The 27,466-nt window shown below is 39.0% G+C and overlaps 1 protein-coding gene across 1 annotated transcript in view; it reads right to left on the bottom strand.

The window, feature by feature from the left end:
* Nucleotides 1–2,057: 2,057 nt before the first annotated feature.
* Nucleotides 2,058–27,466, bottom strand: part of LOC146004799 (uncharacterized) — a 41,804-nt gene continuing 16,395 nt past the window's right edge. Inside the window, exons 5-7 of the mRNA XM_083143823.1 lie at nt 26,477–26,559; nt 25,480–25,602; nt 2,058–2,182 (exon numbers count right to left, since the gene is read on the bottom strand). Of these exons, the coding sequence (XP_082999949.1) occupies nt 2,058–2,182; nt 25,480–25,602; nt 26,477–26,559 (331 nt within the window). The remainder of the gene's footprint in view (nt 2,183–25,479; nt 25,603–26,476; nt 26,560–27,466) is intronic.

Raw genomic sequence — 27,466 nt, 5'->3', positions numbered from 1 at the left:
AGCAAGGTCTTCTTCAGACTCTGCACCAAGTACAAATGCAACAAGGTACAAAATAGGACGATATAACTACACAAAAATTACTCCCCTCCAGACTATTAGAAAGTAGTTCTGGAACATTCTAGCAGGTGGCTTTCCCTTGTCAATTTTACTTTCAACTGAAAGTGAATGTGGTTGGACTCTTTATCTCACGCTCTTTTTCCTTCATTCTTCTTCCTTCTTCTCTCCTCTTTCTCTCTTGTCCTTTCCACTCTTTCTAACACCTTCTTCCATTCTTTATTTATCATCAGTCCCCCATTCCAGTTCATTGTGTCTTCTTCACCTTTCTTTTCACATAACACGTTACCATTTCATAAATAATAAAACTACATCCCATATTATACGTACATACATATTGTACAACGTGTAAAAGGTTGTGTAAATACAGAGAACATAAGTACTGCAGAAAATTTTACCATGAGTTCTTTAGAGGATTTACAAAAAAAACTATGAGATACCAATCTCCTATCTGTCATATAGGAGATAGACTGGGAGACCTGAAAGCCTGGACTTTCAACCATTGCAGCGGGGGGCGAGGGGGGAAGGGAGATAGAGGTAGAAATCTTCCTTTTCCTTCGGCCGGCCGTTTCTACCTGGAAACTGGTCAGGCGGAGGAAGAGCGAGCTAGGGTATCCAGCTCACTTTGCCCGCAGATCGCACCGATGGACGAGAAGCGCGTGGAAAAGAAAGTGTTGCATATGAACTGTGGCTTTAACAAGACAATAAATATTGTGATTTGAATATAATTCAAGATGTGAGATTGATTGATCTATCTCTGCTAGACTAGCTGCTCCTCAGTGCACGTCTCTGACTTTAAATATGAAAAGGTTATACACTGTCGAGAACTCATTTACTTTTGCCGATTTTCTCTTCCAGTAAGGGATTGAATTCATTTACATTTCGTAGACCAGGATTGACCGATTAAAGTTGCCTTCTAAAAATGTCCGCGAGTCACTGGCATGTCAGACTGCGGTTGTAGAAACTGTATCGCAGGAAATAAATCATAACGCTGTTGTTCTCTCGTGGACCACGTTCAAGAACTCCCTTGTCGAAGAGTTACTGTACATAATGCAATGGACTATATTAGTGTGGCGTCACATTGAGTTCAAACAAATCCGTCACGTGCTGCTCCGGCATCCGATCCAGGAACCGCAGCCAATAGGAGCCGTCGATGAGGCTGCTGTGTTCCCAGCAGATATCACAACAGGAACGGAAAGTGTTGCTACAACCAAGGGAAGGAACGCGCGCGATAAAATGGGACTACATGGAGACGGGTAACGTGACTGCAGCGTTTGCGTTTCGTCCATTTCTACCATGTACCTTAGATTCTCGAGACAGCCAGCACCTGGATTAGTCTTTAATGCTCAGAAGTGGATAATTGTTTATCGTCAGTTCCCTATTCGATCCAAGTTCCGTATTGTTTCATTTCAATACGGAACTTCGACCCTATTTAAACTGATTCGGAAAAAAGTTTCTGGACCGTATTTAAATTGATCCTAGAATAAAGGTTCCTGGACCGAATTTAAATTGGTTAAAAAAAGGGTTCCTGGACCGAATTGAAATTCTTTATGAAAAAAAAGGTTCCTGGACCGTATTTAAATTCATTCACAAAAAAGGTTCCTGGAAAGTATTTAAATTGATCTGGAAAAAAGGTTCCTGGACCGAATTGAAATACTTTACAGATAAAAAGGTTTTTTACGGTCCAGAACTAATTTATCCTTACTGATTTTCTCTCCTGGACCGGAATTGAATATATTTAAAATTCCTGGACCTTTTTTGATTCCAGCTTTTGATTCCCACTATGCTAAACCTTATCTACTAAGACAAGTAAACTCTCCTTGACCCCCAGTTTTGGAACTCAATCGCCGTCACTGCTTCCGAGTGCACTATGTGATTTCACCATGACAGCCCAATGACCCCGGAAAAAAAACCGTGTGGGAACCATTGGTTAGAACTTACAGGAACATAGTGAGTAAAGTAGACATTGTCGTCCTAAGATTCTACAATGAAGAGAGATAAGTTTACTTACAACATTTCAAATCCAGTTCATCACTTGTATCTTCGCAGTCGATTCTGTTGTCGCAAACCGACTTTCTTGGAATGCATCTTCCATTTGTACATCGGAATTCAGAACAATTTGATCTCGCTAGAAAGACAAACATTCTCATATTAGGCCTCACATCAAAGTCAGGTAAAATCTGTGCTACTAATAACGACAATAAATAAAGATTTAAACTGTATATCAGTGAGCAATTTTATACTAATTACTAGGGCTCGGAATTTTATGTAGCCAAAACATGCGAAATATGTACAGTCTTGGACACTGCTGGGTTGTAACGACCCTATTGAAGAAGCACTGAAGCAAGCCCTCGGTGCCTGACCACCAAGCGCCTTGTGACTAGACAACCCAAACAGCATTGCAATTCTGCGGCTTGTATACTAGTCAAGGGTATACATCTTGGGAAATTGAGCAGTGATGCCAAAGAGAAATACGAGATAAAGATTGTCGGAATTAATGTCTCGTGTTCTCGACATGGAATGATACTCGGTCCACGTTACCTTCCTTTATTTAATGTTGTTTGGGAACGAACCTGACGGACTGGGTTTATATTTTCACTCCTTGCATTACACTAAGTTCTATATTTTACAATTATATTAATGCTTTGAACGAAAGTAATACCTAGAACAACATCCAACACACGTTCACATCACTCTTGTCACATACATGCACGTTAAAACACACAGACAAAGCTACGTTTTACTCCAAGTGAATGTCCAAATAACAGTAAACGGAGAAGCATGATGTGCAAAACATGGGATATTTCACAGAAAGAATGCGTCTATTTTTGACATACGTGGTTTCTATCAATAGACAATGAAACAATTATCAGTGAAATTAAGATGGATTTGCTTTTTCAGCTGTTGAGGAAGAAACAGACTGACTGGAGAAAAGAAAATAAAGTAATATTGATAGTGTGTTGGTTAGCGTGTAGAGCTTTCATCAGCAAAGCCGGGATTCGATCCCCACCATGGGCATTTTTTTTTATTTTGTCTAGCAGTGAACAAGTATATTATATTGTTTTCTAGGCATTTTGACGAAAGGATAAACATCAAATTTAATATTTTAATCTGACCTTTCATTCTTCTAATAGGTTCTGTATCACAAGGGGTATAGAGATTCTCTATCTTGGCGAACGATATCTTCTCAATGGTTCCGTAGCTGCGATTCTTCATATCTACTAACGAAATACCATGACTCTAACGAAAACACACAGATATATGTAGTTAGAACAAGATACACACCTCTCATCGAAGGTTCCAGGCTCGAGCTCTGGATTTTTTTGCGATGGTGATTATTTCTGGGTGTCTATTTATCATCCTAGTCTAAAAAACATTCCTCACTATTCCCGTGATTAACTTAGGGGGAGACCAAAGCTACTCAAATAACAAAAGTACAGAAAATGCAAGACACACCTGCCAGGCCATGTTATACTTTGGGAATTAGCAATCTGAAAATAAACTTTCGGTTTAGTCGACTACTTGCAAAAACGTTTCGTGTTTTCTCGTTTGGAGTGTTGGCTATCGTGTCGGACTAGCATGCGGGCAACTGATTTCGAACCCACCGAAAGGTAACATTTTTTGTCTAATTTCATCCAACATTATTTATAAAACTGAGGTTTCTTCAAAATCCTTTGAATTACATGCCACTTCGTATGTCAGTAATCTGAAAGCAGCAAAGGTGAAAATTTATTGTTCCGAAGCAACGATGTATTTGTGTATAAATTGAAAAATTGCAAGGGCGTTGCCGGAACATGATAACTTAAAACTGAAGATTTTTTAAAAAGGGAGTAATACTATTTTGGGAAAATTCTGCCTCATTGTCGTTGTCCCTTCTCCCTTGGAAAAATACCTTGCTTGTCCCTTACTGGAAAACATCCTGAAGACGTCCATGTACCAGCGGCGTTAAAAATTTCACTAAATGTCCAATATATCACAGTTGACAAGCACACATAATATGAATGTAATGATACAAGAGAACACAGCTTTTAAAGGCTTCTTTTTATGACAGTGAAGAGAAGAACAACACGCACAAGTAATACTTTTAAAAGAGAACAGTCTAGCCAGAATTGGTGTAGCATAATTCTAATACAACTGGCAACACTGGATCTGTCTGGCAAAGGCGATGTCTCTACCATGTACGGATAAGGCGAACGCAACGTACAGCACAGCGAACTAAGTTCTCAAACCCGAAAGCACACACAAACAAGCTTTGTACCAGTTTCACCCTCCTCTCCTCTTGAAACGGGCACAAGACCAATGCGCTAGCCGATTGCACTGAGTCACCTGCAAGGAACACGGAATACGGCACAAAACGAAGCTGTCTGTTGTATGGGGGAGGTGAGTCGGACAAATCCGCAAAGCAGAAAAACTGATTGCTTGAAATGATTCAACACATAACATTCAAACTCTTATATCTAAGAGTCACAATACAAACTAGTACATCTCAATACAGAAATACTATTTACGTAATTCATATTTCAACTTACATCAAATGAACAATTTACGTACTATAGCTCTCTCTCTCTCTATCTCTCTCTCTCTCTCTCTCTCTCTCTCTCTCTCTCTCTCTATTGAGCCAAAACAGCATTCTTGTATTGTTTTACCAATGTTTAATGTGCATGATTGATTGATTGATTTAGTTCATGTTATTTCTCTTCTTCGTCGCTTTTGGCTAATCGCGAAGATGGGGATGATCGATGTTATGATTAAATTGGTGAACTATATACACAAAGATTGTACACTCGCCTCACTTAGTACTCCGGCAGTTTGTTTCTTTATACAGCATATTTGCAGAAGATACAATTCAACACACTAGTGTATCAATGTAAGCTCTAAAAAACAAACTTATTACTAACTTCGTTGACCCTGTATAAGCCCATGCCGGGATTTGAACCACCCCACGGATCCCTGACGTCGTAGGGTGCTGTGCTGTAGAGAGACCACAAACAAAAAAGCTTCGGCCAAAAGTCCCCACGCACCTTCCCCTTCACACGTTCGGCTAGGGCCATAAGGAAGCATGATACACTCTGTCCCTCCCCTCCAAGCGGGGGCGATCATACAGACAAACAACTAGAGTACGTGGAAACAGGATTGCAGGCTCTTGAAGGTCTGGTCATAACTCGCCTTTTCTCCAGCCCCCATGTTTACAACCCCTGCAGACTTTCTGTGACGTCATCAGGATGAAACTTCTCCGAGTGTCTGCTATTTTCAGCACTGTAAAGCATACAACGGTCTTGTTTTTAATAGAAAATGCACATATTGAGAGCATCGCAACACAACTTACACAGAATGCAGGAATATAATGGTGCATAGAAAAAAAATATAAGTAAGCAAAAACACAAATTTACCCACGGTTAGTGCTGGAAAGAAAATGAAAAAAGAGCAGCTCTGGATCCATTGCTTTTGCTTTACGGTATTTGTCCTTTTCATTTTTTTGATCCTGCGGTTCAAATATCGACAATATTGACAAAACACGAAGTACTTTCTGTTGTTTTGCTTTTACAATTTTTCGTTTTGTATTGAACAAAGAAATGATAAGACTGATCAAGATTTTTGTTCTCGAAGTTACACACACACTTACTCAGAACATTTTTCCTAGCACATCTTGCCTTCACACTAAGGATGGCCAAAAAATATGACGTCACAGTTTTACAACCACCTCGGCTTACTCAAGAGAGGCGTTATGAACAGACCTTCCAAAGCAGGCGGCAAACAAGTTAAAGGACCTTGAATTATATGACTACAAAAGTTCCGCTGTGTTTGTTGTAGTAGCTCTATATAACATTATACACGTTTAAAGTGTGAGAGTAATTTGCACTCAGAATTTCTGCACACTGCAAACTACTGACTGACTTGATTTTCGACTTGTCATATTTTTCTTTGTAGAGTGACGTCTCTTTTATTCCTTGGTTAAACTCTAATGTGTTTCAATTTTAGTATTGTCATAGTTGTACAAAGTCTCTTCTCAAAAATACTCCGTAACTTCCTGAAGCTCTCTAAAAGTTTGTAAAAACACTTGATTTTGTACAGTAGTAATAAACTTATCTTTAATGTACATTATATAACTTCAATTTTGTCACTCTAAAGTTTTCTTAACGTAATTCCATTACTCGGTTGTCAACATATTTTAATGTTTTATTTGCAGGAGCTAATGTAGTGCCATCTATCCGAGAAAGCTTGAATCATTGTTAATGTTAAGGTGCATTGTTTAAGATGCTTGCTTGCTGTTGTTGTCTCGGTATTGCACCAATTTTGAGAAAGATTTCTTAGGAGTAGAAACTGAATCTTTGCATTTATGCTTTGATATAGTGAAAAGAAATGTTCTCGAATGTTATTTCCAAAGGGGAACTGCTGTATAACACGGGAATTTAAATGCTAAAATGGCCCCACAATGTTTTCCATGTGCAAATACCATGTGTCACTTTAACAATAACATTTAAGCTTTCTTTGTTAGTTCTCCTGGGTAGCTCAGTTGGTTAGAGCAGGTGGACTTAAGGTAAGTCGGGTCTGCGAGTTCGAGTCCACCGCAGGAGAACAATAATTTTTCTCTTTAGAAATTACATTTTTAATTTTTTATCTAGTTTTTTTAACAAATATATTTTATGTTTTTAGCAACACGTATTTCATTTTTGATAGATAAATTTCGGATGTTCATGTGTACAAATCTAGAAATGACGTTATATCTCATTACTGATTGACTGTTTTTCTTAGTGATTTTTTCTTTGAGTGGCGTTTCATTGCATGGACATCCGGAAGGGGGCAAGGGAGGGCCACGGCCTCCACCTACAGTCTCGCGCGAACCGCGGAAGGAGGAAGTTGGATCGGTGCTCTCTCCCGTAGCTTGTAGTTGAGACAGCGCGCGTGTATTACGTAATCGTCCAGTCGAACAAAACTGAAGTCTTGAAAATGGCCATCAAGCGAGTGAACACGTTGAAATTGAACTTTAGAGAAGTGAGATATAAGCCAACGTCAAATGAACTACATCGCTGGATAAGTACGAAATTGAAACTGAAACCAGAACAGGTTGTAAGTATAGAAGTAGACTATTATCGAAAATGTGTTTTTGTGAAATTATTGTCTAAAGTAACGGGTGAACAGTTATTACGCGAGTCGAAAGGAGTGTATATGTATAATGACGATGACGGCGAACATGAAGTGATAATGACGTGGGCAGATGAAAATCATGTGATAGTGCGGCTGCATGTCGTGCCGAGTGAAATGTCAGATGAAGCAATATGTTCTGTACTAACTAACTACGGACAGGTGATATTCCTTGATGACGAAACGTATTCGAAAGACCACATATACCCAGTGAGAACCGGAAGAAAATTAGTAAAGATGAACTTGTCCCGTGCGATACCTTCATATGTTACGATCAGTGGCGGCCGATATTGGGTCACGTACAATGGTCAAGAGCGTACGTGTTCCTACTGTGACGCGGTCGATCACTTCTTTAACCAATGCCCTAGTCGCCAGAGGCCAACAGCACGCACAAGTGATAACTCGTACGCAGGGAGAGTGCGACCCGCCCCATTCAACCTCAACAGCGCTGAAGAAGTGATACACAATGATCGGACAGTACTTCCAGCTCCAATAACCAAGACGCAAACTGAATCAACCGTAGATGCCAATTCCGATACAATACAGGATGTCCCTTTAACACCGACCGAAGAAAACAGCACCCTGCCTAGTGTCGATCCCATGGAGGTTCCAGTATCTGCCAATGACGAGACAATAATCATGCCGCTAAGTATCCATACTACGCAGATGACTCCTGAGGAAACCATCGAGAACTCACCACCAGCAGATGCAGATTCTTCGCAGACCACAAACATGGACCTGACTCTAGAACCCCCATCATTGCCGACCCCATCTTCACCCATACTGGGAAAGAAGAAGAGGAAGAAGCAACGTAGCACGGACCAGAATCACACCCACCCGGCGAAGAAAACGAACGAACAGCGTTCACCATCGCCAGTGAAGTATACCCTGACCCCAATTGTGCCCAACCCTTTGGAAATACCCCCCAACCCCACGATGACGACCACTCTAAATACCGATTCTTCAGGAAACCTGTAAGTACATGCAATGTTTTGGTTGTTTATATCATTAGTGTGTTACATGACGGCTCCCGTGTATCATTTTGCCACACTAAATCTGAACAAACTATCCTCTACAGTCAAACACCATGCCTTGACTGATTATATAAAGCAAAGTGCTCTCGATCTTCTTTTCCTTCAAGAGGTCGGTACAGACGATTTTACATGTGGCCACGACTACACTATATATAATAATTTCACATACAACGCCACAGGTACTGCCATTTTTGTACGACAAGGTATACCTGTTAACAAAACTTTCCTGCATCCCTCTGGGCGAATTACGTGCGTCGAAATAGGTAAAATCTGGTTTTGTAATATCTATGCGCCTTCAGGATCAGTGGCCCGCGAGGCACGAAACACTTTCTATGCAACAGAAGTGGCGACAGCTTTAGGGGGCAACCACCAACATATTGTCCTTGCTGGGGATTTTAACTGTGTGTTACGACGACAAGATCAATATCCAGGGTTTAACTCATCCCTTAGTCTCTCTACCCTGGTCGATTCCTTTCACCTAAAAGATGTCTGGGAAACCAAGCACCCACAACTGGAAGGATTCACCTTCATGCGTCCAGACTCGGCCAGTCGATTAGACCGTTTCTATGTAAGTGCGAACTTAATACCCAAAGTGTCATCTGTAAAGATTTTTCCCACTTGCTTCACCGACCACCTCAGTGTGCAACTAGACATGGCAATGGACGCCAAAACTGCAGTTCGGGGACGGGGATACTGGAAACTTAATAGTCGGGTTCTTCAAGATGAACAATTTCGAACAGCCTTCAAACAAAAGTGGAAGGGATGGGAAAATATGAGCAGGCGCCAAACTGATATCATCACATGGTGGGACACGTTCCTGAAGCCGTCAATCAAGCATTTTTGTATAGCATACACACGTATGATGCACACGGATTTCCATAAGAAATACAACTTCTATTATCGCGTACTCCACGAGTTGACGAAACAACTCATACGGGGCGACCCAGTCCTGCATGAACTGAAACGCATACAATCGGTCCTACTGAGGATGCACCACGAGCGAATGGCAGGTTTCGTGGTGAGAAGTCGTCTCCCAACAATTGACCCCCAAGAACAAGCCAGTATTGCCCATGTAAGCGCAGAACAGCGAAGTGGGAAAAGGAAACTCATAACGAGATTGCAACAAGGGAACGAATGCCTCACACAACCCTCGGACATTCGTGCATGCCTATATGAACACTTTGCAGCACAATTTAAGGCACCCCAGGCGGAAGAAGAACACGTGACATACCCCGATATCCCCACGCTATCAGGGGAAGATGAAGCCATCTTAAACCAACCGTTCACTAAGGAAGAAGTGGAAGCGGCCATCCAACAAGCTCAAAAAGGAAAAACCCCGGGCATAGACGGACTACCGATTGAGTTATTTCAAACATTTTGGCCTACCATGGCAGACCTGCTTATGCGGTGGCTCAATGCCTGTTTTGCGCAGAAGAAGTTAGGTCGTACAAGCTCGACAGGGGTCATGGTCTTAATCCCGAAAGTGATACATCCCTTAACACCTGAACATTATCGCCCCATCACTTTGTTATGTGCCGATTATAAAATATTGGCACGAATATTAACGCGCCGACTACAACACTATGCAGCTACCCTACTAGGCCCTCATCAATTTGTGCACGGAACTAATGGCAATATAACTACCGTTCTCACTAGCATACGAGACATCGTTACTGTAATGAATGAAGCCCCTGACTCGGAAGCAGCTCTAGTAGCCCTGGACTTCAAAGGAGCATTTGACTCATTGTATCATCATTATCTATTTCGGCATTTAACTCAGGTTGGATGCGGAGAATCCTTCGTAGAAGCGATAAAGAGCCTATACACCCAGGCTCGGGTACATTTGTGTGTAAATGGAACATTATCCTCGCCGTTTGTTCTTCAGCGCTCTGTTAGGCAAGGTTGCCCCTTTTCACTCCTCGCCTTCTGTAGAGCTCTTAGTCCCTTCCTACACCAAATAAATCAACGACTACAAGGAATACAAGCGTATGGCATGACCTACCGAGTTTTTGCATACGCCGACGATGTCACAGTGGCGGTGCGTGATCATCAGGATTATGTTAACCTAATGGAAATCTTGGAACAATTACGAGTAAACACTGGCTTGTGTCTCAACCTGAGAAAATCAAAAATACTACCCTTGGGGAGAATGGCAAGGAACTGGACAGAATCTGTCCCAATGACCGTGACGGACGTATTCAAAGTACTCGGGATCTACTTCTCGAGAAACCTGGTCGAGACTTCCAACCACACATTTCAAACCATAGTGCCCAAAATACAAGCAGTATTACATTTCAACCGACTCCGCCAACTGTCACTAAGCGCTAGAATCAAATATGTTAACACTTATGCACTCTCGAAACTATGGTATGTGGCGCAAATACTACCCGTGCCTACCCAAACGGCTGCGAGAATCCGGAGAATGATCACACGCTTTCTCTGGCATGGTCACCTGTTCCATGTAGCTCATAACACACTATGCCTACCAACTCGCCTTGGAGGACTAAACCTGCTGAGTATCGACCGACAAGCGCAAGCCTTATTTTTGCACCGCCATATCACCATGATAGTCCAGCATCAAGATAGCATTACGGCTCGTGTGCTACGCTCCATGCTGGATGAAGTGGAGCTATGTGCCCCAATTTACCCAGGTGTTATACCCACTAAATTTCTCTATTTACGAACAACCATAGTGGAAATTTGTTACATGTTGATGCTCCTTCCAAGTGTGGATCCTTCTGATATAACAGTCAAATCTCTATCAAAAATGCTGCAAACCCGGATGAAACATATTCCGCGTATTGTCCCATTATTCCCCAGTGTGCGCTGGAATATCGTGTGGAGAAACATAGCCGCGACCCACCTCCCCAATCGAGTGCGCTCCATATGGTACTTAACTGTACACGATGCTATCGTCACTAGAGTACGATTGCAGAGATACCTTATGGCAGACAACTCCCATTGTACCAAATGTGCACAGGACGACACCTTAGTGCATCGACTGACGACATGTGTGACAGTCGTGGAACATTGGAAACACCTTAAGAAGTTACTTGGAATCATATGCCGCCGCTCCCCGAACGACTTCACTGTGAACCATTTATTAACTCCAGAATTTCAGTATTTTCCTCTCACAAGAACACGTGCAGTGCAATTTCTCATAGGACATTACGTCTATTATGTGCTTGGCAACCAACCTCATGTACAAAAACTGTCATTCAAATTCTATGCCAATGAACAATATTATCACAATGATCAGATAACCTGTAAAGCCTTGTATGCAAATTTCCTACATGCGATACTTTGAAATTAACGTCCAAATGTAAAAATTGTGTAAATAGTAGCTAATTTCAATAAATAAAATTTAAAAAGAAAAAAAAAGTTGGTTAGAGCAGGTGGACTTAAGGTAAGTCGGGTCTGCGAGTTCGAGTCCACCGCAGGAGAACAATAATTTTTCTCTTTAGAAATTACATTTTTAATTTTTTATCTAGTTTTTTAACAAATATATTTTATGTTTTTAGCAACACGTATTTCATTTTTGATAGATAAATTTCGGATGTTCATGTGTACAAATCTAGAAATGACGTTATATCTCATTACTGATTGACTGTTTTTCTTGATGATTTTTTCTTTGAGTGGCGTTTCATTGCATGGACATCCGGAAGGGGGCAAGGGAGGGCCACGGCCTCCACCTGGAAAATAAATGTTCACCTAAAAAGTATATATTTCACACATAATTTCTTTTCAGTCGACGTAATTTATGTTAATTATATATAAGGGCTTTGGAAGGGACCTGATAATTTCAGACTGAAGCTGTGTTTTTTGAGGAGGTATCTCTATTATGGGAGAAAATATGCCTCTTTTGCCCCCCCCCGGGAAAAAAAATCACCTTGCTTGCTTCTTCCTGGAAAAATTCCTGCGGACGTCTATTGCTTCATTGACTCCTATTTCATTTCCTCTTTTCCTTGGCATGGCGAGTTGCTGATCGGAGTTTCTTTTCAGTTCTGCTACTGTCGCTTGAAGTTTACATATCACTTCGTTTGGTCCTGGAAGTGGCTACTCGCTTATGTCGGTGTGTCAGGTGAGTAACCCGTGGAATTACCGCTGTGCCTACATGCTTCTGGGTGCGGCGTTAGACTCGCTTTAGATGGGAGCATTTTCTTTAACATTTTTGCTAGCATAAATGGCTATGTAAATGCTCTCAAAAACTTGCTGCAGGCAGTACTTTACATGGAAGCATTTATTGTTCCGAAGCGATGATGTATTTGTGTATAAATTGAAAAATCACAGTTATTAGCGAAAAGCATGCAGCCATGTTATCATTGAGATCGCTTCCTAGTTGTCAGTGCTAATATGGCAGTAGTTACATTCTGTCAACGCACCAACTTTCACGTTCTCCGTAAAATTATTACCTTTCCACGTTTCAAAATCGTGAGTGCTGTCTAAAGTAAATACTTTGATACTTGTGTTTGCATGTTCGAATCCAAAGTAATGCGATTTTTTTCCCCAGCAAATGACATTGAAACCATTAATAACTGTTTATGCAATGTGATATTGATATCATATATTGATAGAATAAAAAATGGAGAATTTCGCTTAAAAAATGATCATACCCTGATGTGAAGCCTAAGATGCACGATAAGAAAGCCTAAGTGTTGCATTGAAAACTGCAGAGAACAATGACTAACTTATGAACAGTGAAAGGTTTTTCTATGCTTCGATGGGCTTTTAGTTATTACTATAAATAAACAAGGGAGAAGAACGCAGGTTGGTTTGATGAACTAAATTGTAAACTAAAAGTTTTAATTAAAGAAAGAAGACACGTTCACGATTTAAAATATGGCATTCAATTTCAGGCACATTCCACCAACTGAAAGAGTATTTTCAAATTTAATAATACTTGGATAACCGACATATCCAAAATTGACGTTGAGTCCGTAAAGCACTTGATAATTACAGAAATATTATTTTACTTGAGAATGCTCTTAATTTTGTTTCTTGATTGTGGAAATAATGTGTTGCAACGAGCAGCAGTATGTTTTAGAGAGTGTGTACTGCATGAGAATACTGATGTCATTTTTAGTTTCCTAATCAAATAAAAATGATTCATTGTAATCTATAAAAAGAAAAGGCTTTGTTTCTTTGCAGCTGCTCATGATAAACAATCAAATTAACAAATATTTCTCTTACATATTTTTGGTATGTGCTCGTATGCTTTATACTCTGTATGTCTAGTGTGGTTTGCCTGTCCCAAAATAGTAAGCTTAAGACAAACCTCTGTTGGTTGTAACTCGTGGAACGTTTTGTTCCAGCTTACAAATTACATGAAATACCTTCGCTCGCTTCAGTGTGCTGGTCTGTATGCACAAGGTTATGTTTGACTGATAAGCAGATATCACGTGACTCCACGGCCAACCGTCAGGACTGCAGAGAACCTTTTGTACCTTTGCGAGGTTCCTTCGCATCCATGATGAAGCGCATGCTCCGTGTGGTCCTGGCACGTTTTGCATAAGTGTATAACTAGCAAGTGAGTTTGGACTCTGGATATTTTTTTATCTCAGAGAAAAGTAATGGTGTGCAGAAAAAACATTTTTTTATGTATTTTTCGATTGTGTGCTCAAATGTTGCAGTAAACATAACTCCGTGTCACATAACAACAATTACATTAGCCAGTCATTTTCGAGAAAAAACGCTTCAAAGATTGGAGACGGATATATTGTCCGACTGTCAGAAGGCCCGGTGTTGTGGTGGTAGCGTGTTAGCTTTACACGTAGAAAGTACAGGGTTCTATTCCCGTTTGATTGCCTCCAATTTTTTTCTTAACTGTAGCAACTATTTATTTCATTTCATTTATTATGAACATTCCTATTTTATTTGCTGTGCGAATTGTTGAATTTTGAATTGAATTTTGTTTTCCAAACTTTTACGATAATTACTTGTGAATAGTATTACATTTATTTATGGATCATTTTCTCGAAAGAAATGTATACTTTTAGCCAGGCATAACATTTTTTGAATAAAACACGTGGGCATTTTAAGATGTAAATGTTTGTGAAATGATGAGAAAAGTGGAAAACTATCGTAAAAAAATCATTTTCACAAATAAAATTGAAAACGGTAAAATAGAGATTTCTACCCAAAAATAAAATAAAATTTCACCTTTATTTAAATAAATTATTAAATAGAACGCAAAAATGAGTTGCTCGAGTTATTTTTTTAAAAAAACTGTGCAGTACAACGGGAATCGAACCCAAAACCTTCAGGATGTGAAACTTATTCGCTACCATGAGGCCACCTGGCCGCTTGAATGTCATACAATAGCTTTGCCTCATCAAGACACTTGGAAAGCATCGAATCCTTCAAGCGCTTTTTATTGGATTTTTTCTTCTTTTAAGTCCACTTTATGCACAGTAAGAAAGCTAATACCGGACTGGACCTACAGTTTAAAGTGGGATCGATCTCAAGCACTTGCGTCTAAACCAGGTATCAAATTTTCCTCGGAAATTGTTGACTAGCGTGCGATATTATAAATACTCATTTCGAGCATGGATGCTTGTGTTTTTCCCAAAGAGAATAAAGAGAACATAGAGAAAATTGACATGTGTGACAACTGAGGAAAAGTGTGAAAAACTGGGGATACTGACGAGTAGGTTTATTCCTTTAATTTAATAATAAAAAACTGTAGGGTACCCTACCACTATAAACAGTCCCGTTCCAAACCGTAGCCTCTTCTTTTTAGATGAAATCAACAAATATTCGCAGTTTGTGACTTGTGTGCCTTTTCTTGAAAAAATTAGATATCTTATTTTAGTTTACAATTTTTTTTCATCATTAGTTCTCTCTTCTTTATTTATATTAATAACTCAATTCCTATTATAGTATGAAAATACATTTCACTGTTCATAAGTCATGCATTGTAAACTGTTAAAAAAATAATACTTTGTTAAACTGTTGAAAAATAATGCATTGTGCTCTGCAGTTTTCAATGCAACACTTAGGCTTTCTTATCGAGCATCCTAGGCTTCACATCAGGGTATGATAATTTAAAAGTTCGTTTAAGCAAAATTATCCATTTATATTTTTGCAATACATGATATCAATATCACATTGCAAAAACAGTTATTAATGGTTTCAATGTGATTTGCTGGGGAAAAATCGCATTACTTTGGATTCGAACATGCAAAAACAAGTATCAAAGTATTTACTTTAGACAGCACTCACGGTTTTGAAACGTGGGAAGGTAATCATTTTACAGAGAACGTGAAAGTTGGTGTGTTGACAGAATGTAACTACTGCCATATTAGCACTGACAACTAGGAAGCGATCTCAATGATAACATGGCTGCATGCTTTTCGCTAATAACTGTGATTTTTCAACATATACACAAATACATCGTCGCTTCGGAACAATAAATTTTCAACTTTGTATGTAATTCAAAAGGTTTTGAAGAAATCTCAGTTTTATAAATAATGTTGGATGAAATTAGACAAAAAAATGTTACCTTTCGGTGGGTTCGAAATCGGTTGCCCGCATGCTAGTCCGACACGATAGCCAACACTCCAAACGAGACAACACGAAACGTTTTTCCAAGTAGTCGACTAAACCGAAAGTTTATTTTCAGATTGCTAATTCCCAAAGTATAACATGGCCTGGCAGGTGTGTCTTGCATTTTCTGTACTTTTGTTATTTGAGTAGCTTTGGTCTCCCCCTAAGTTAATCACGGGAATAGTGAGGAATGTTTTTTAGACGAGAATGATAAATAGACACCCATAAATAATCACCATCGCAAAAAAAATCCAGAGCTCGAGCCTGGAACCTTCGATGAGTGGTGTGTATCTTGTTCTAACTACATATATCTGTGTGTTTTCGTTAGAGTCATGGTATTTCGTTAGTAGATATGAAGAAAGTAAATAAATAAGACAAGTGGGTGAAAGGGACTAGAGAATCGTAGATACGGAACCATTGAGAAGGTATCGTTCGCCAAGATAGAGAATCTCTATATCCCTTGTGATACAGAACCTATTAGAAGAATGAAAGGTCAGATTAAAATATTAAATTTGATGTTTATCCTTTCGTCAAAATGCCTAGAAAACAATATAATATACTTGTTCACTGCAAGAAACAATAAAAGAAAGTTGCCCATGGTAGGGATCAAACCCAGGCCTCGCTGATGAAAACTCTGCACGCTAACCAACACACTATCAATAACACTACATTTTCTTTTCTCCAGTCAGTCTGTTTCTTCCTCAACAGCTGAAAAAGCAAATCCATCTTAATTTCACTGATAATTGTTTCATTGTCTATTGATAGAAACCACGTATGTCAAACATAGACGCATTCTTTCTGTGAAATATCGCATGTTTCGCACATCATGCTTCTCCGTTTACTGTTATTTGGACATTCACTTGGAAGTTAAAATTTAGCTTTGTTTGTGTGTTTTCACGTGCATGTGTGTGATAAGAGTGGTGTGAATGTGTGTTGGATGTTGTTCTAGGGCCCCGGTGCCCACCCAGCGTCGAATGACATGGGTATCTGGGGAAAACCCTGGGGGGTAAAGGCGGTCAGGGGCGTGATGCTATCACTAGGGAACGGAACTTCAGGTAAATAAATGTTTTTTCTGCGATAAGATAGAGACCCTCGTTTTTTGCCAAAATTCTGATCATAGCCTTATATGTCAACTCAGAAAATTTTATTTTACATAAAAACACGTATTATCCAGTTTTTCGTATGTAAATACATATTTTGCGAATTTTCATTCTAAATGCATAAAATCGTTCATTGACTTCAGCTACCTCGAAATCCTCGAAGGAAAAATGTTTATTCTCCGCACCTCTTAAATATATTGCCCAGAACTTTAAAAAAAATGTATCTGTTGTAAATGATCTCGACAAAGAAGACGCATATAGAAGTCTATAGAAATTCTGCAAAAACTGTTGAAGGATCCCTCCTTAAAAGTTGAATTGACATACATCTCAACAAACCTGTCCATTCTCTCTAATTCCATACGAAAGCTTAAATCGTCCGCGAACACTTTTGCAGCTTCCGTGGGTGAAGTAGAAACGAAACTGAAAGAACTCACTGGATCTAAGGCACAAGTGCTAATGTCTAAATGTACAGACATTTTTTTTTAAAAAAAAACAAGGTTTTCAAACTTTGTGCTAAATTGCACATGTTTTGGAAGGTGAAGTAGAGGAAGAGGAAGCTTTGTAAAACTTCAGCGTTAGTGAGAATTCGTGCTTCAAATATCCAAGAATTGTTTTTGTGACGTGGAGCGATCTTTCTCACATTATAAAATGCTTTTTAGAGATAATCGTCACAGATTTACAATGGAGAATTTGGAAAAAAAAAACTATGGTTATCCACTGCAACTCTCCCAAAAAATAGCTCGCTAAGAGGTAAGCATATAGAAACTGATTTCACGTGTTTAAAATGCAAGTAATATTTTGTTTTGTTACCAAATATTTTTATTTTTGTCACATATTTTCCTGTTTTCATCACATATTTTCAACATTTATGACACATAAAAAATAAATATTTCCGAGTTTTTTTAGCACATAAAGTTCCGTTCCCTACTGATCACATCACCCCCACCCACGACCGGATCAAGAAAGTGTGGGGCGTTACCCCCACACCCCTTACACGCTAAGCACAGGGGAGCACTTTACTTTACTTTTTACAGTTCGTAAGTTGATCAAGAAATTTGAGGAAACAGGTTCGACAGCAGACATTAAAACACCACGCTCTAGATCTAGCCGGGGGAAATATGCCGGCTGTCAACTTTCATTCTTAAATCGGAACGTTTACCCGTAATGATGTATACATTTTTGCCAATTTGTAAACATACAGTATTTTCTTAAGCATATTAAATCCGTCGCTTTTATTGGGACACCCTATAGGTATTGGTGTCTGGCCACTTTGAGGAAAATCTTCTCATTTAAAATGCTATCCACAATGTTAAAAAAGGATTGGAAATATCGCCTTGAGAATGATTAAAAGTGCAAGGTTGTAAATGGATGTGCAAAGGACATTCACAACACATTAAAAAGTTAAGGAGAAACTAAAAACTTTCTCAGAAATCGTATAAGAGGATGATACGTCGTAACAGCTGGGAAGATTAAAAAAAGTTTTGTCTGAGGGAAGTAAAATCGGCACATTCAATAAGAATATGGTCTGTGTCGAAGTTAGACTACAACGGATGAAACCCCCGATTAGAATTTGGGTGTCTGTGATTTCTGGTGGGGAAAATTCTTTTCAGCAATGTATCTGCGTAGACCGGCTCTGGGGTTCACGGCCCCTAATATACTTGGAGGAGGGGACAAAGGCGGCCGGATCGTGATGCTGACCACATCATCATCACAAATGGTCGAGATTGTGAACTGTGGAGCCCTACCTCTGTCCTGGGAATCTCTGGAGCGAGGGAACGGAATCAAGTCTGTCCGCAAGCAATGGCTCGAGAAGGCTCGACCAATGAACAAGTTCGAGGGAACAGGATTGCGTGGAGGGGGAAAAGAGACGCAGCCTTTGTAGCAAACTTGCATTACTTCGCTCCGCCCACTCGCTTTCTTCCCTTCGTGCGTGGCTTTCCTCCAGAGATTCCCGGGATAAAGTGTAATGCTTTCATGATATGTAGTACGTACATTGTGTACTATGAGTCTAGGGAGCAAAGCCGCGCATAACGGTAGTATTGCGGGGAAAGAAAGTGGGTGGAGCAAAGCAGGAAGGCAAACGGCTCATAGCTGCAATTACGTTAACCCCTCAAGCGTTCAATTTCGAGTCATCACTTGCGCAGTAGTGGTAACGTTGTAATCAAGGAGTCCCAAGTTCGATACCCGGTGGAGGCACATAGTGGTTCGGATCCCACTTTAAACTATGCTACGCCCCTTGTGGGTACGTACTAGAATGTTATTTACCACGGCTACAGATATCTTAATCTCAGGGGGATGGGTTCTTCATTCGAGAATTCCAAATAAAAAAGCGTTTTATAGCCAAGAGGATATAGTAAAATGCGGATCTATATTCTGATAACAATACAAAATACAGAGAATATATATATGTATAATCGAAAAGGCTTCTTCTTCTTGGATTATCGAAAAGGCTTCTTCTTCTTTTATTATCAGAACGGCTTCTTCTTCTTTGACTTCAAAAGGCTTCTTCCTCTTTTATTGGCTTCTTCTTCTTTTGACTTTCAACAATGCTTCTTCTTCTTTTATTGGCTTCTTCTTCTTGGATTATCGAAAAGGCTTATTTTTCTTTTATCATCAAAAGCTTCTATGGTAATGGGAAGGCTTCTTCTTCTTTCATCAATTTCTTCTATGACAAAATATGTGAATGGCTTCTTCATCTTTTATCATCAAAAGCTTCTATGGTAATAAGAAGGCTTCTTCTTTCTTCAATTTGCAAAAAATAGTCATCCCCTTTTATTCATCGCTGTTTCTTATTTTCCTCTATTGTATATCAATTCTTATTTCTTCTTTTAGCAGCAATCTTTATTATCTTCTATATTCCGACGAGATATTTTTATATTCTCGATAAATTATTATGTTTATTCTTTCCCCAGCAAATTCTTATTTCTTCTATTCTTTTTTGCCACCGGAAAAAGGTCTTATTCTCTTATTTATCGCAAATATTTCTCTTTACCATATCTCTTCTCAATAATATAGACAAATCATTATGCTGCATTCCTTGTAGAGAATTGAACCAAAACTATAGAGGATTTTTAGGAGCGTCTAATCTGACAATAGCGCCTCCTAAAACAACAACCAAGGGAGATAACCAGGATCGCTAATAACAAGCGCTGCCAATGGCCCAGTGCGACTAATAAAGAGCGCAACCGTAAAGTGCTTCGGGGCGTCTAATTTGACAACAGCGCCACCGGGGACAAACAACCAAAACACTGACGATGTTCTCCTCGTCAGGAAAATAAAAGAGAGATAGATTTCTTAATACGTTCGCTTACTTAATGACTTTCCTAAACGTTTTATATGCGGCCATATTCTTAATTGTTTTAATTTACTATATACAACATTCTATTTATTTCCTTTATAGTATTTGAACTCTTCTTTTATATATTTCTCAATTTACTATAATATATATAATCCTTCTTCTCCGCTCTAAGTTTTTATAATTTCCTTTGCTCCTCTTTGTATAGCGTGCTGCCATCTCTCGTCGATTCCGAGAAACCATTCCTCCTTGCAACTCTCATTGTGTCATCGAAACTGGCACGTCACAACTATTGGTCCAGTCCCGATTAGCCTTATTGTGTATACAGCGGGCTTAAAGCACCAAATCAATTAATCAATCATGCTGCACAGACTCCTGGAACAGAGTATAGTGTGCAGAGGTATCTTGTTCAACTTTTAATGTCCGTGTCGTCGTGTTTAACTTCTATAAATAAATGTTTTTACATGCAATTTATTAGGAGCAGTCAAATGAAAACCGAACCGCTACAAAGTGACAATGGAGTTTCTTTTATTCAAAAGTAATTGCCACAAGTGTTAAGACATTTATCCCACTGGGAGACGAGACGATCAATTCAACTCTTGTAGAAAGAGTTAGGTCGCTGACGGATCCACAACCTCACCCACTGTTGCACTTCCTCGTCCGAATGAAACCGACGTCCACGAATGTCTTTCTTCAGGTCATCAAAAATGTGGAAGTCATAAGGGGAATGATCGGGGCTATACGGAGGATGTTCAAGCGTTTCGCAGCCAAATGTCTGAAGCTTATCCCTCATCAGATTGGCAGTATGGGGACGGGTGCTATCATGCAAAAGGATGATTCCGTCCGACAGCATTCCAAGGTGTTTTGACTTTATGGCATGCAACCTGAACACGAATTTCTTCCTCTGTGATTCGTCGGTCTTCCCGGAACAGACCATCGATCCTCGCAATCACATAAGGCGTAATACCTCGATGGGCCTGTCCCGGGCGCGGATCGTCTTGCAGTGATGTGCGTCCTTCGCGGAATCTCTTCTGCCACTCGTGCACACTTGTCAGGGACATGCAGTGTTCGCCATACACTGCAGACATGCGACGATGAATTTCGCGTGTCACAGCACCCTCAGCCACCAAGAAACGAACCACGCCTCTCTGCTCTTCTTTGCTTGCCTCCACTGGACGAACACACTTTTCACTACGCTCACCTCCTGAGCAATGACGAAGCAACTGTGTGGACCTGTGCGTTTTCACTATGCATTTCTCCTACCCTACAGATGGCAGTATCGATACGTAACAACAGTGTTGCCAACTTTTGCGAGGAATGTGTTTTATGGTGGGTGTTCGGTTTTCATTTGACTGCCCCTCATATAATACCTTTTCTTGTATGTACACATAGTAGAATTTCTCTCTTGTAGTCTAAGGTTATTACAAGCATAAAAACACAGATTTTTGTTGTGACGTTTCAGAACCGAAGCATATGATTAAAAAAGAAGGGTTTCATAAAGAGTGACGGGAAACATAAATTTGAATGTCTGGGAAGCTTCGTTCATTGCAGAAGAATACTGGAATAAATTAAATAATGAAAATGGTAACATAGACCCACTATGAAGTTTTCTTTTTCTCAAGTGGAGTAAGCCACCATCTTTAGTAACGGAAAACGTCAAGAAACTGTGTTAAAGCAATGATGATTTTGAATTGCCTGATGACATAGGCGGAGCTACGAGGTGTGCCGGGTGTGCCTAGGCACAGCCTAATGGGCTGCTTTATCAAAGAGAATTAAATACAGATATTTCAATAAGAGAGAAAATAAGCGGCATCTTTCTTTTTCCAGGACAAAATTATTAAAAGTAGAGATTATTCGAAATATTGAACTCTCTGAGTTTATCCCCGAATCCCACCCCCTTCCTCAATATTGGTCTAAAATTTACCTATATTTGTGGAAATAGGTTCTTTTCTTTACTGAACGCTCGAAATTAAAAACTGATTTATACAGGGATACAATATGTATAACAATAACAACAATGTCACAGTAACATATTTGCTGCAAAAATTCGCCTTCCCTTCCATTCTCACAATCAACTAATTATTGTATGCTTTCTTGGGGCAGAAAGCTTATCAGTAAACATTTTGACAATGCAACTATATTGTTGGAAGTTTATTTATCAATGTTGCTGTTGGCTTGTATTTAAATCTCTTTCCTGAACCGACTAGTTTACTTCGTTGTAACTGTCGTTGTACTTGCATTTTCGGATTCTGTTGCAATTTCGTCTCTCGGAAAGATCAAAGGAGCCATTATTTGATGAAAATTGCCGCTTGTGGACGTCATATTTCGTTCGTGTAAACTTACAGTACTTTATTTTAAATAGTGAGTTTATGCTCTAAAAGAAGATGGATCGTTTTTTCGTAAGACTGAAAAGAAACGAAGGTGGTCCCAATCTAAAGCAGACAGTTGAAAGTTCAAACACCTGTGATAGTACCAGTTGTAGTGGTATCGGTGAACTTGTAAATAACAAACCATCCTGTTTCGATGCTCCTGACGCTGAACAAAGACCACGTAAGCCTATTGACATATCAGTAGATCCTTGTGACCTTGTGAATGTAATACCACATAACAGAACAGAATGTGATGTAAGGTTTATTTTAGGACCGTACTAACCAAACCTGGTGGTTTTCCCTAGAAGTAGAATAGGTGAGAAAGAAAGGGCTTTTCAATCTAGCTGGCTTCACAGTTACAAATGGTTGGAATATAGTATAGCTGTTGACTGCATTTTGTTTTTACTGCAGAGTTCTTGCTTCAAACAATGCATCAGTGAGAGGGCACCTTGATCAAGCATTCATTACACGACGTTTTAAAACCTGGCATAGAGCAAACAAATGTTTTCGAAGTCATGAAAAATCTAAAGGACACCAGCAAAGCTTAAGTTCCTGGTCAAACTACAATAAAAATAAACCAATTGACGTCCAATTAGATGAGTGTAAGAAGGCTTTTCTTTCAAAGCAAGAACAAACAAGACTGCAAAATCGACAAATTATGGAGAGACTAATAAACATAATTCTTTGTCTTACAAAAGGAGGCCTCCCATTGAGAGGTCATACTGAGAATAAAGAATCATACGGCAGGAGGTTATTTCTAGATGTAGTTGATTTAATTTCCAAATATGACCCCATTTTGAAAGAACACTTAGTGAACGGCCCAAAAAATTGCGCTTACTTAAGTCCACAAATTCAGAATGATCTAATCCGCAGTTTGAAAAATGTTCTTGTACGGAAGTTCAAAATGTCATTACTTGGTACAAACGTATGCATTAGCGCTGATGAAACGAGTGATTGTGGTCATCATGAACGGATGTCAAAATTTTTCGATATTTTGATGTCATTAAACAGTTACCTGTTGAGCATTTAGTAGCTCTTCGTAAGTTATCTTCTGTAGATGCACATACAATTTTTAATACATTAGCACTAGTAGTGTCAAAGTTTGGTGTTGATTGGCAAAATGTTCTTTCAGTTTGCTTCGATGGAGCCTCAACAATTTCTGGGAATCTATCTGGGGTGCAAATGAAGTGCAAAGAAAAGAACAGTTGAATAATATACGTTCACTGCTATGCTCATTGTTTGAATCTTGTACTTGTGGACTCATGTAACCTGCGACCCGAAAATAGAGTAGTTTCGAATTTTTTCGGAACAATTCAATTCCTTTACTCTTTCATTGAAGGTAGTTTGTCAAGGCATGCAGTTGTTTGAAAGTGTATGCCAGGAAATTGGTCTAAGTTTAAGAACACTGAAATCTTTGTCAACAACGAGATGGGCGTGTCGTGCTGAAGTTATTTCTGCAGTGAAAAGGAACTACTCTGCAATTATTTTGGCTTTGGAAGAAATCACTCAGAACAGGGTGATATGAGAGCTAAAGGGAATGGACTAAAACAACAAGTCAGATCGTTTGAGTTCGTCTTTTGTCTCACAATGCTGCATTCAATCCTACAAATGATCGTGAAGGTTAGCAAGTTACTCCAAAGTCCAGACGTAAATCTACTTTCGGCTGTATCGAGTGTCAGATCGCTTCGCAATGCTGTTCAATCCATGAGAAATTCATCTCAATTCATGGAACTCTTCAACCAAGCTATGAAGGTCTGTGATAGTCTGGAGATTTCAATTCCTCCAGTGAAGAGGCGCAAAATTGCAAAGACTCTTGACGAATCAGTCAGCTCGCAGTATTTGTACGAAACAAAGGAAGAGGAGACGAGAATTTCTTGTCATTATCCTCTTTTAGACTCAGTTGTTTGTGGTATTCATGAGAGATTTCGTCAAGAAACTGTTGGTGTCATCAGTGCCATGGGAAATCTGGTTGGCTTGAATGTAAAGGATGAAGAAATTGCCGTCTTGCTTAGAACATTCAAATTGTCAGGCGACGAGTTGGCAGGAGAAGTAAGGTTTCTGAAAGGAAAATCCTCTGTTACGCTACAGGAGTGGTTTGAGTGGTTGGAGAAAGAACGGTGAAAGCAGATATTTACTGCATTCTACTCTGTACAACAGCGCCTTTCTTCTATACCTGTCACAAGCTGCACGTGTGAGAGAGCTTTCTCCAAGCTTACCCAAGTTAAAACTAAATTAAGAGCAACTCAGAAGCAGGATAGATTGGAGTTATTGATGAGTTTAAGAACATTGTACCTTTTGACAGACGTCTCCTGTTATAAATGACGTATACTCGTATTTTGATGTATTTGTTTGTAACATTTATGAACATTTTGTGTGTGTGTAATTTCTATGCAATTTGATTTTTTTACTACATATATTCAGAAATTTTCAACACTGTCATTTAGTGAATTTATATTCCTTTACAAATATCAGTGCAGTTAAAGTGATTGCCAAGTGATTGCATTGCAAAATATGCTATTAAAAAGGTACAAGACCTCATTTTTTTCTTTGTGCACACCCAAATATAAAGTTCTACGTAGCTACGCATATTTGGGATTCATAGTTTTTTTTAAAAAAAGGAATGTGACAAAACTTTTTGTGTGGAATGAAAATTAAACAGACTGCTTGTTTCACAGTTAAGTTGCTATATTACAACGATGTAACATTGACAACATCCATTGTATAACTGATTCTCTTTTGTTAAAAATTTTTAACCATTGTTATAACAGTATCTTTAATCAAACTAAAAATAAATGTCTGATGAAGGGAGCGTGTGTTCTCCTGAAACGTCACAACGAAAAACTGTGTTTTTATGCTTGTAATAACCGTAGACTATAAGAAATAATGCAATTTGTAGCATTGTAATAATTCAAAATAAGGTTAGGCGGTGTTATACTTACTACACATTTCTAAATCTTCATCGCTTTTATCCTTACAATCGGAAACGGCGTTGCAAACTAATTTCTCAGGAATACACTCACCAGTCGTGCATCTAAATTCACGTGATGAGCAGTTGGGACTTTCTGTAAAATAAAGGATTTTAGGCTGATTCATTTGGTATTCGTGTTTTTTTTAATTACGTGAAGTATATTCTCGACAACCATGTGCCACTCCCACCAATGGAGTTGCATGGCTAATCAAAAATCAAAAATCAAAAGGAAAAAAATCAAAAATGAAAAATGAAAAATGAAGAGAGAGTACAAAGTCGAATTTTCATCCTTGTGAGAAACACAGTTCCTAAACAAAAAAATAAAATTAATAAATTTACGTTTACACTCGGGATTCTTTGTGCCGGATCATTTCATCTCAGATCATACAGGCAATGTCCGATCACCATCATGGATTTTCTTGAAAAACTAAATTATGTTAAAGGACCACATGACACATGTCCAATAATAAAATATTTTCCTTTTCTACAATGAATATTTTACATAATGTTAGAGGTTAGTGCAGAAATGTCATTGCCAATGGTTAGTTCAGATTCCATTTATATTATCAAAACAAAATCCATGTCCTGTAATTTTTCACTATAAAAGAAAATGAGAACTGCATAATTTTCCTTATTATATTTCTTTTTTTGCCAGATAGTGCCTTTGTGAGTTAAGAACATGCCACTTTTCAAAGGGAACATATATTTAACAAGTGATTGAGGGGTGCATTGGTTTCCTAATGAATCATCCTATTACCCTGTAGAATAAGTGCATTAGTAATAGCATTATCAGAGAAGGTTGCAAATAAATGACAGAAGAAGTAACGTTTTGTTATTGATGAGTAGGCCTACTTGTAAATTTATAAAGATTTTTTTGTTGTTACATAAACAACACGAACCACAGCGATATAATATTTTTTTTTTACAATATTTATAAAATAATAACATTGTGAGTAAATATTACTGACCATATGTGGTTGTGTATCCTCCGTTTGGGGACCAGTTGCTCACTCTTGGAAAGTCCTCAGTTAGGCCAATTCGTATTATATCACTAGAAAGGTTCATCTGTGTTATTAAACTTGATATTGAATCAAATTATTTCCTTATAGAGACATTTTAATGAGAGAATTATATATTTCCCTCTAGTTGTTATTGCGTTATTAAGTGTATTACTGTATGTGATTATCCATGATTAAGCTCATGTACACATGCATATATAAATGTACGTACTTCTTGATAGAGTCTTCACAGCAAATATTTCGATATATAAACAAGATTTGGTGTACGATCAGACCCATAATTGGGTTGGTGAAGGTGGGCAATGAAATAGTATCAATTGACCATTCTGCGCACCACATAGGTTTCATGTGGGACACGTCCAACTGCTAACACTTGGTGAAAATCGGTTCTCAAACATGCTGATGTCACTAATAAGCTTAACGCTCCTAACCAACTTACATGCATTATTTTCGCAAATAGAATGTTAATAATGCCGACGTTGTTAGGTTAGAAGGCAAGATTTAGGGCTGTTAGCAATCCATTTTCGCGACGTGTTAGCAGCTGGATGTCCCCCTCACGCCACCCTCCAACAAATAGCCTACACTAGAAAACTTCAGAATGATTTACAGTAGGGAAGAATCACATACACAGAGATAGAGAGAGAGAGAGAGAGAGAGAGAGGCAGAGGGATAGAGAGCCAGACACAGAGAGAGTGAGAGGCAGAGACAGAGAGAGAGAGAGATATATAGACAGAGAGAGGAAGAGAGAGGGAAAGAGAGAGAGACAGAGAAAGACAGAGAGATAGAGAGGGGGAAAGAGAGAGAGAGAGACAGAGAGAGACAGAGGGGGACAGAGAAAGAGAGAAAGAGAGAGACAGAGAGAGAGAATGAGAGAGACACAGAGAGAGGGGGCAAGAAAGAGAGAGATAGAGGGGAAGCGAGAGAGAGGAAAAGAGAGAG

Source organism: Lepisma saccharinum, chromosome 22, assembly GCF_977018435.1.
Source record: "Lepisma saccharinum chromosome 22, izLepSacc3.1, whole genome shotgun sequence".
Taxonomy (NCBI): domain Eukaryota; kingdom Metazoa; phylum Arthropoda; class Insecta; order Zygentoma; family Lepismatidae; genus Lepisma; species Lepisma saccharinum.
The sequence above is the reverse complement of the archived record's forward strand: the minus strand, read 5'-3'. Positions and strand labels throughout refer to the sequence as shown.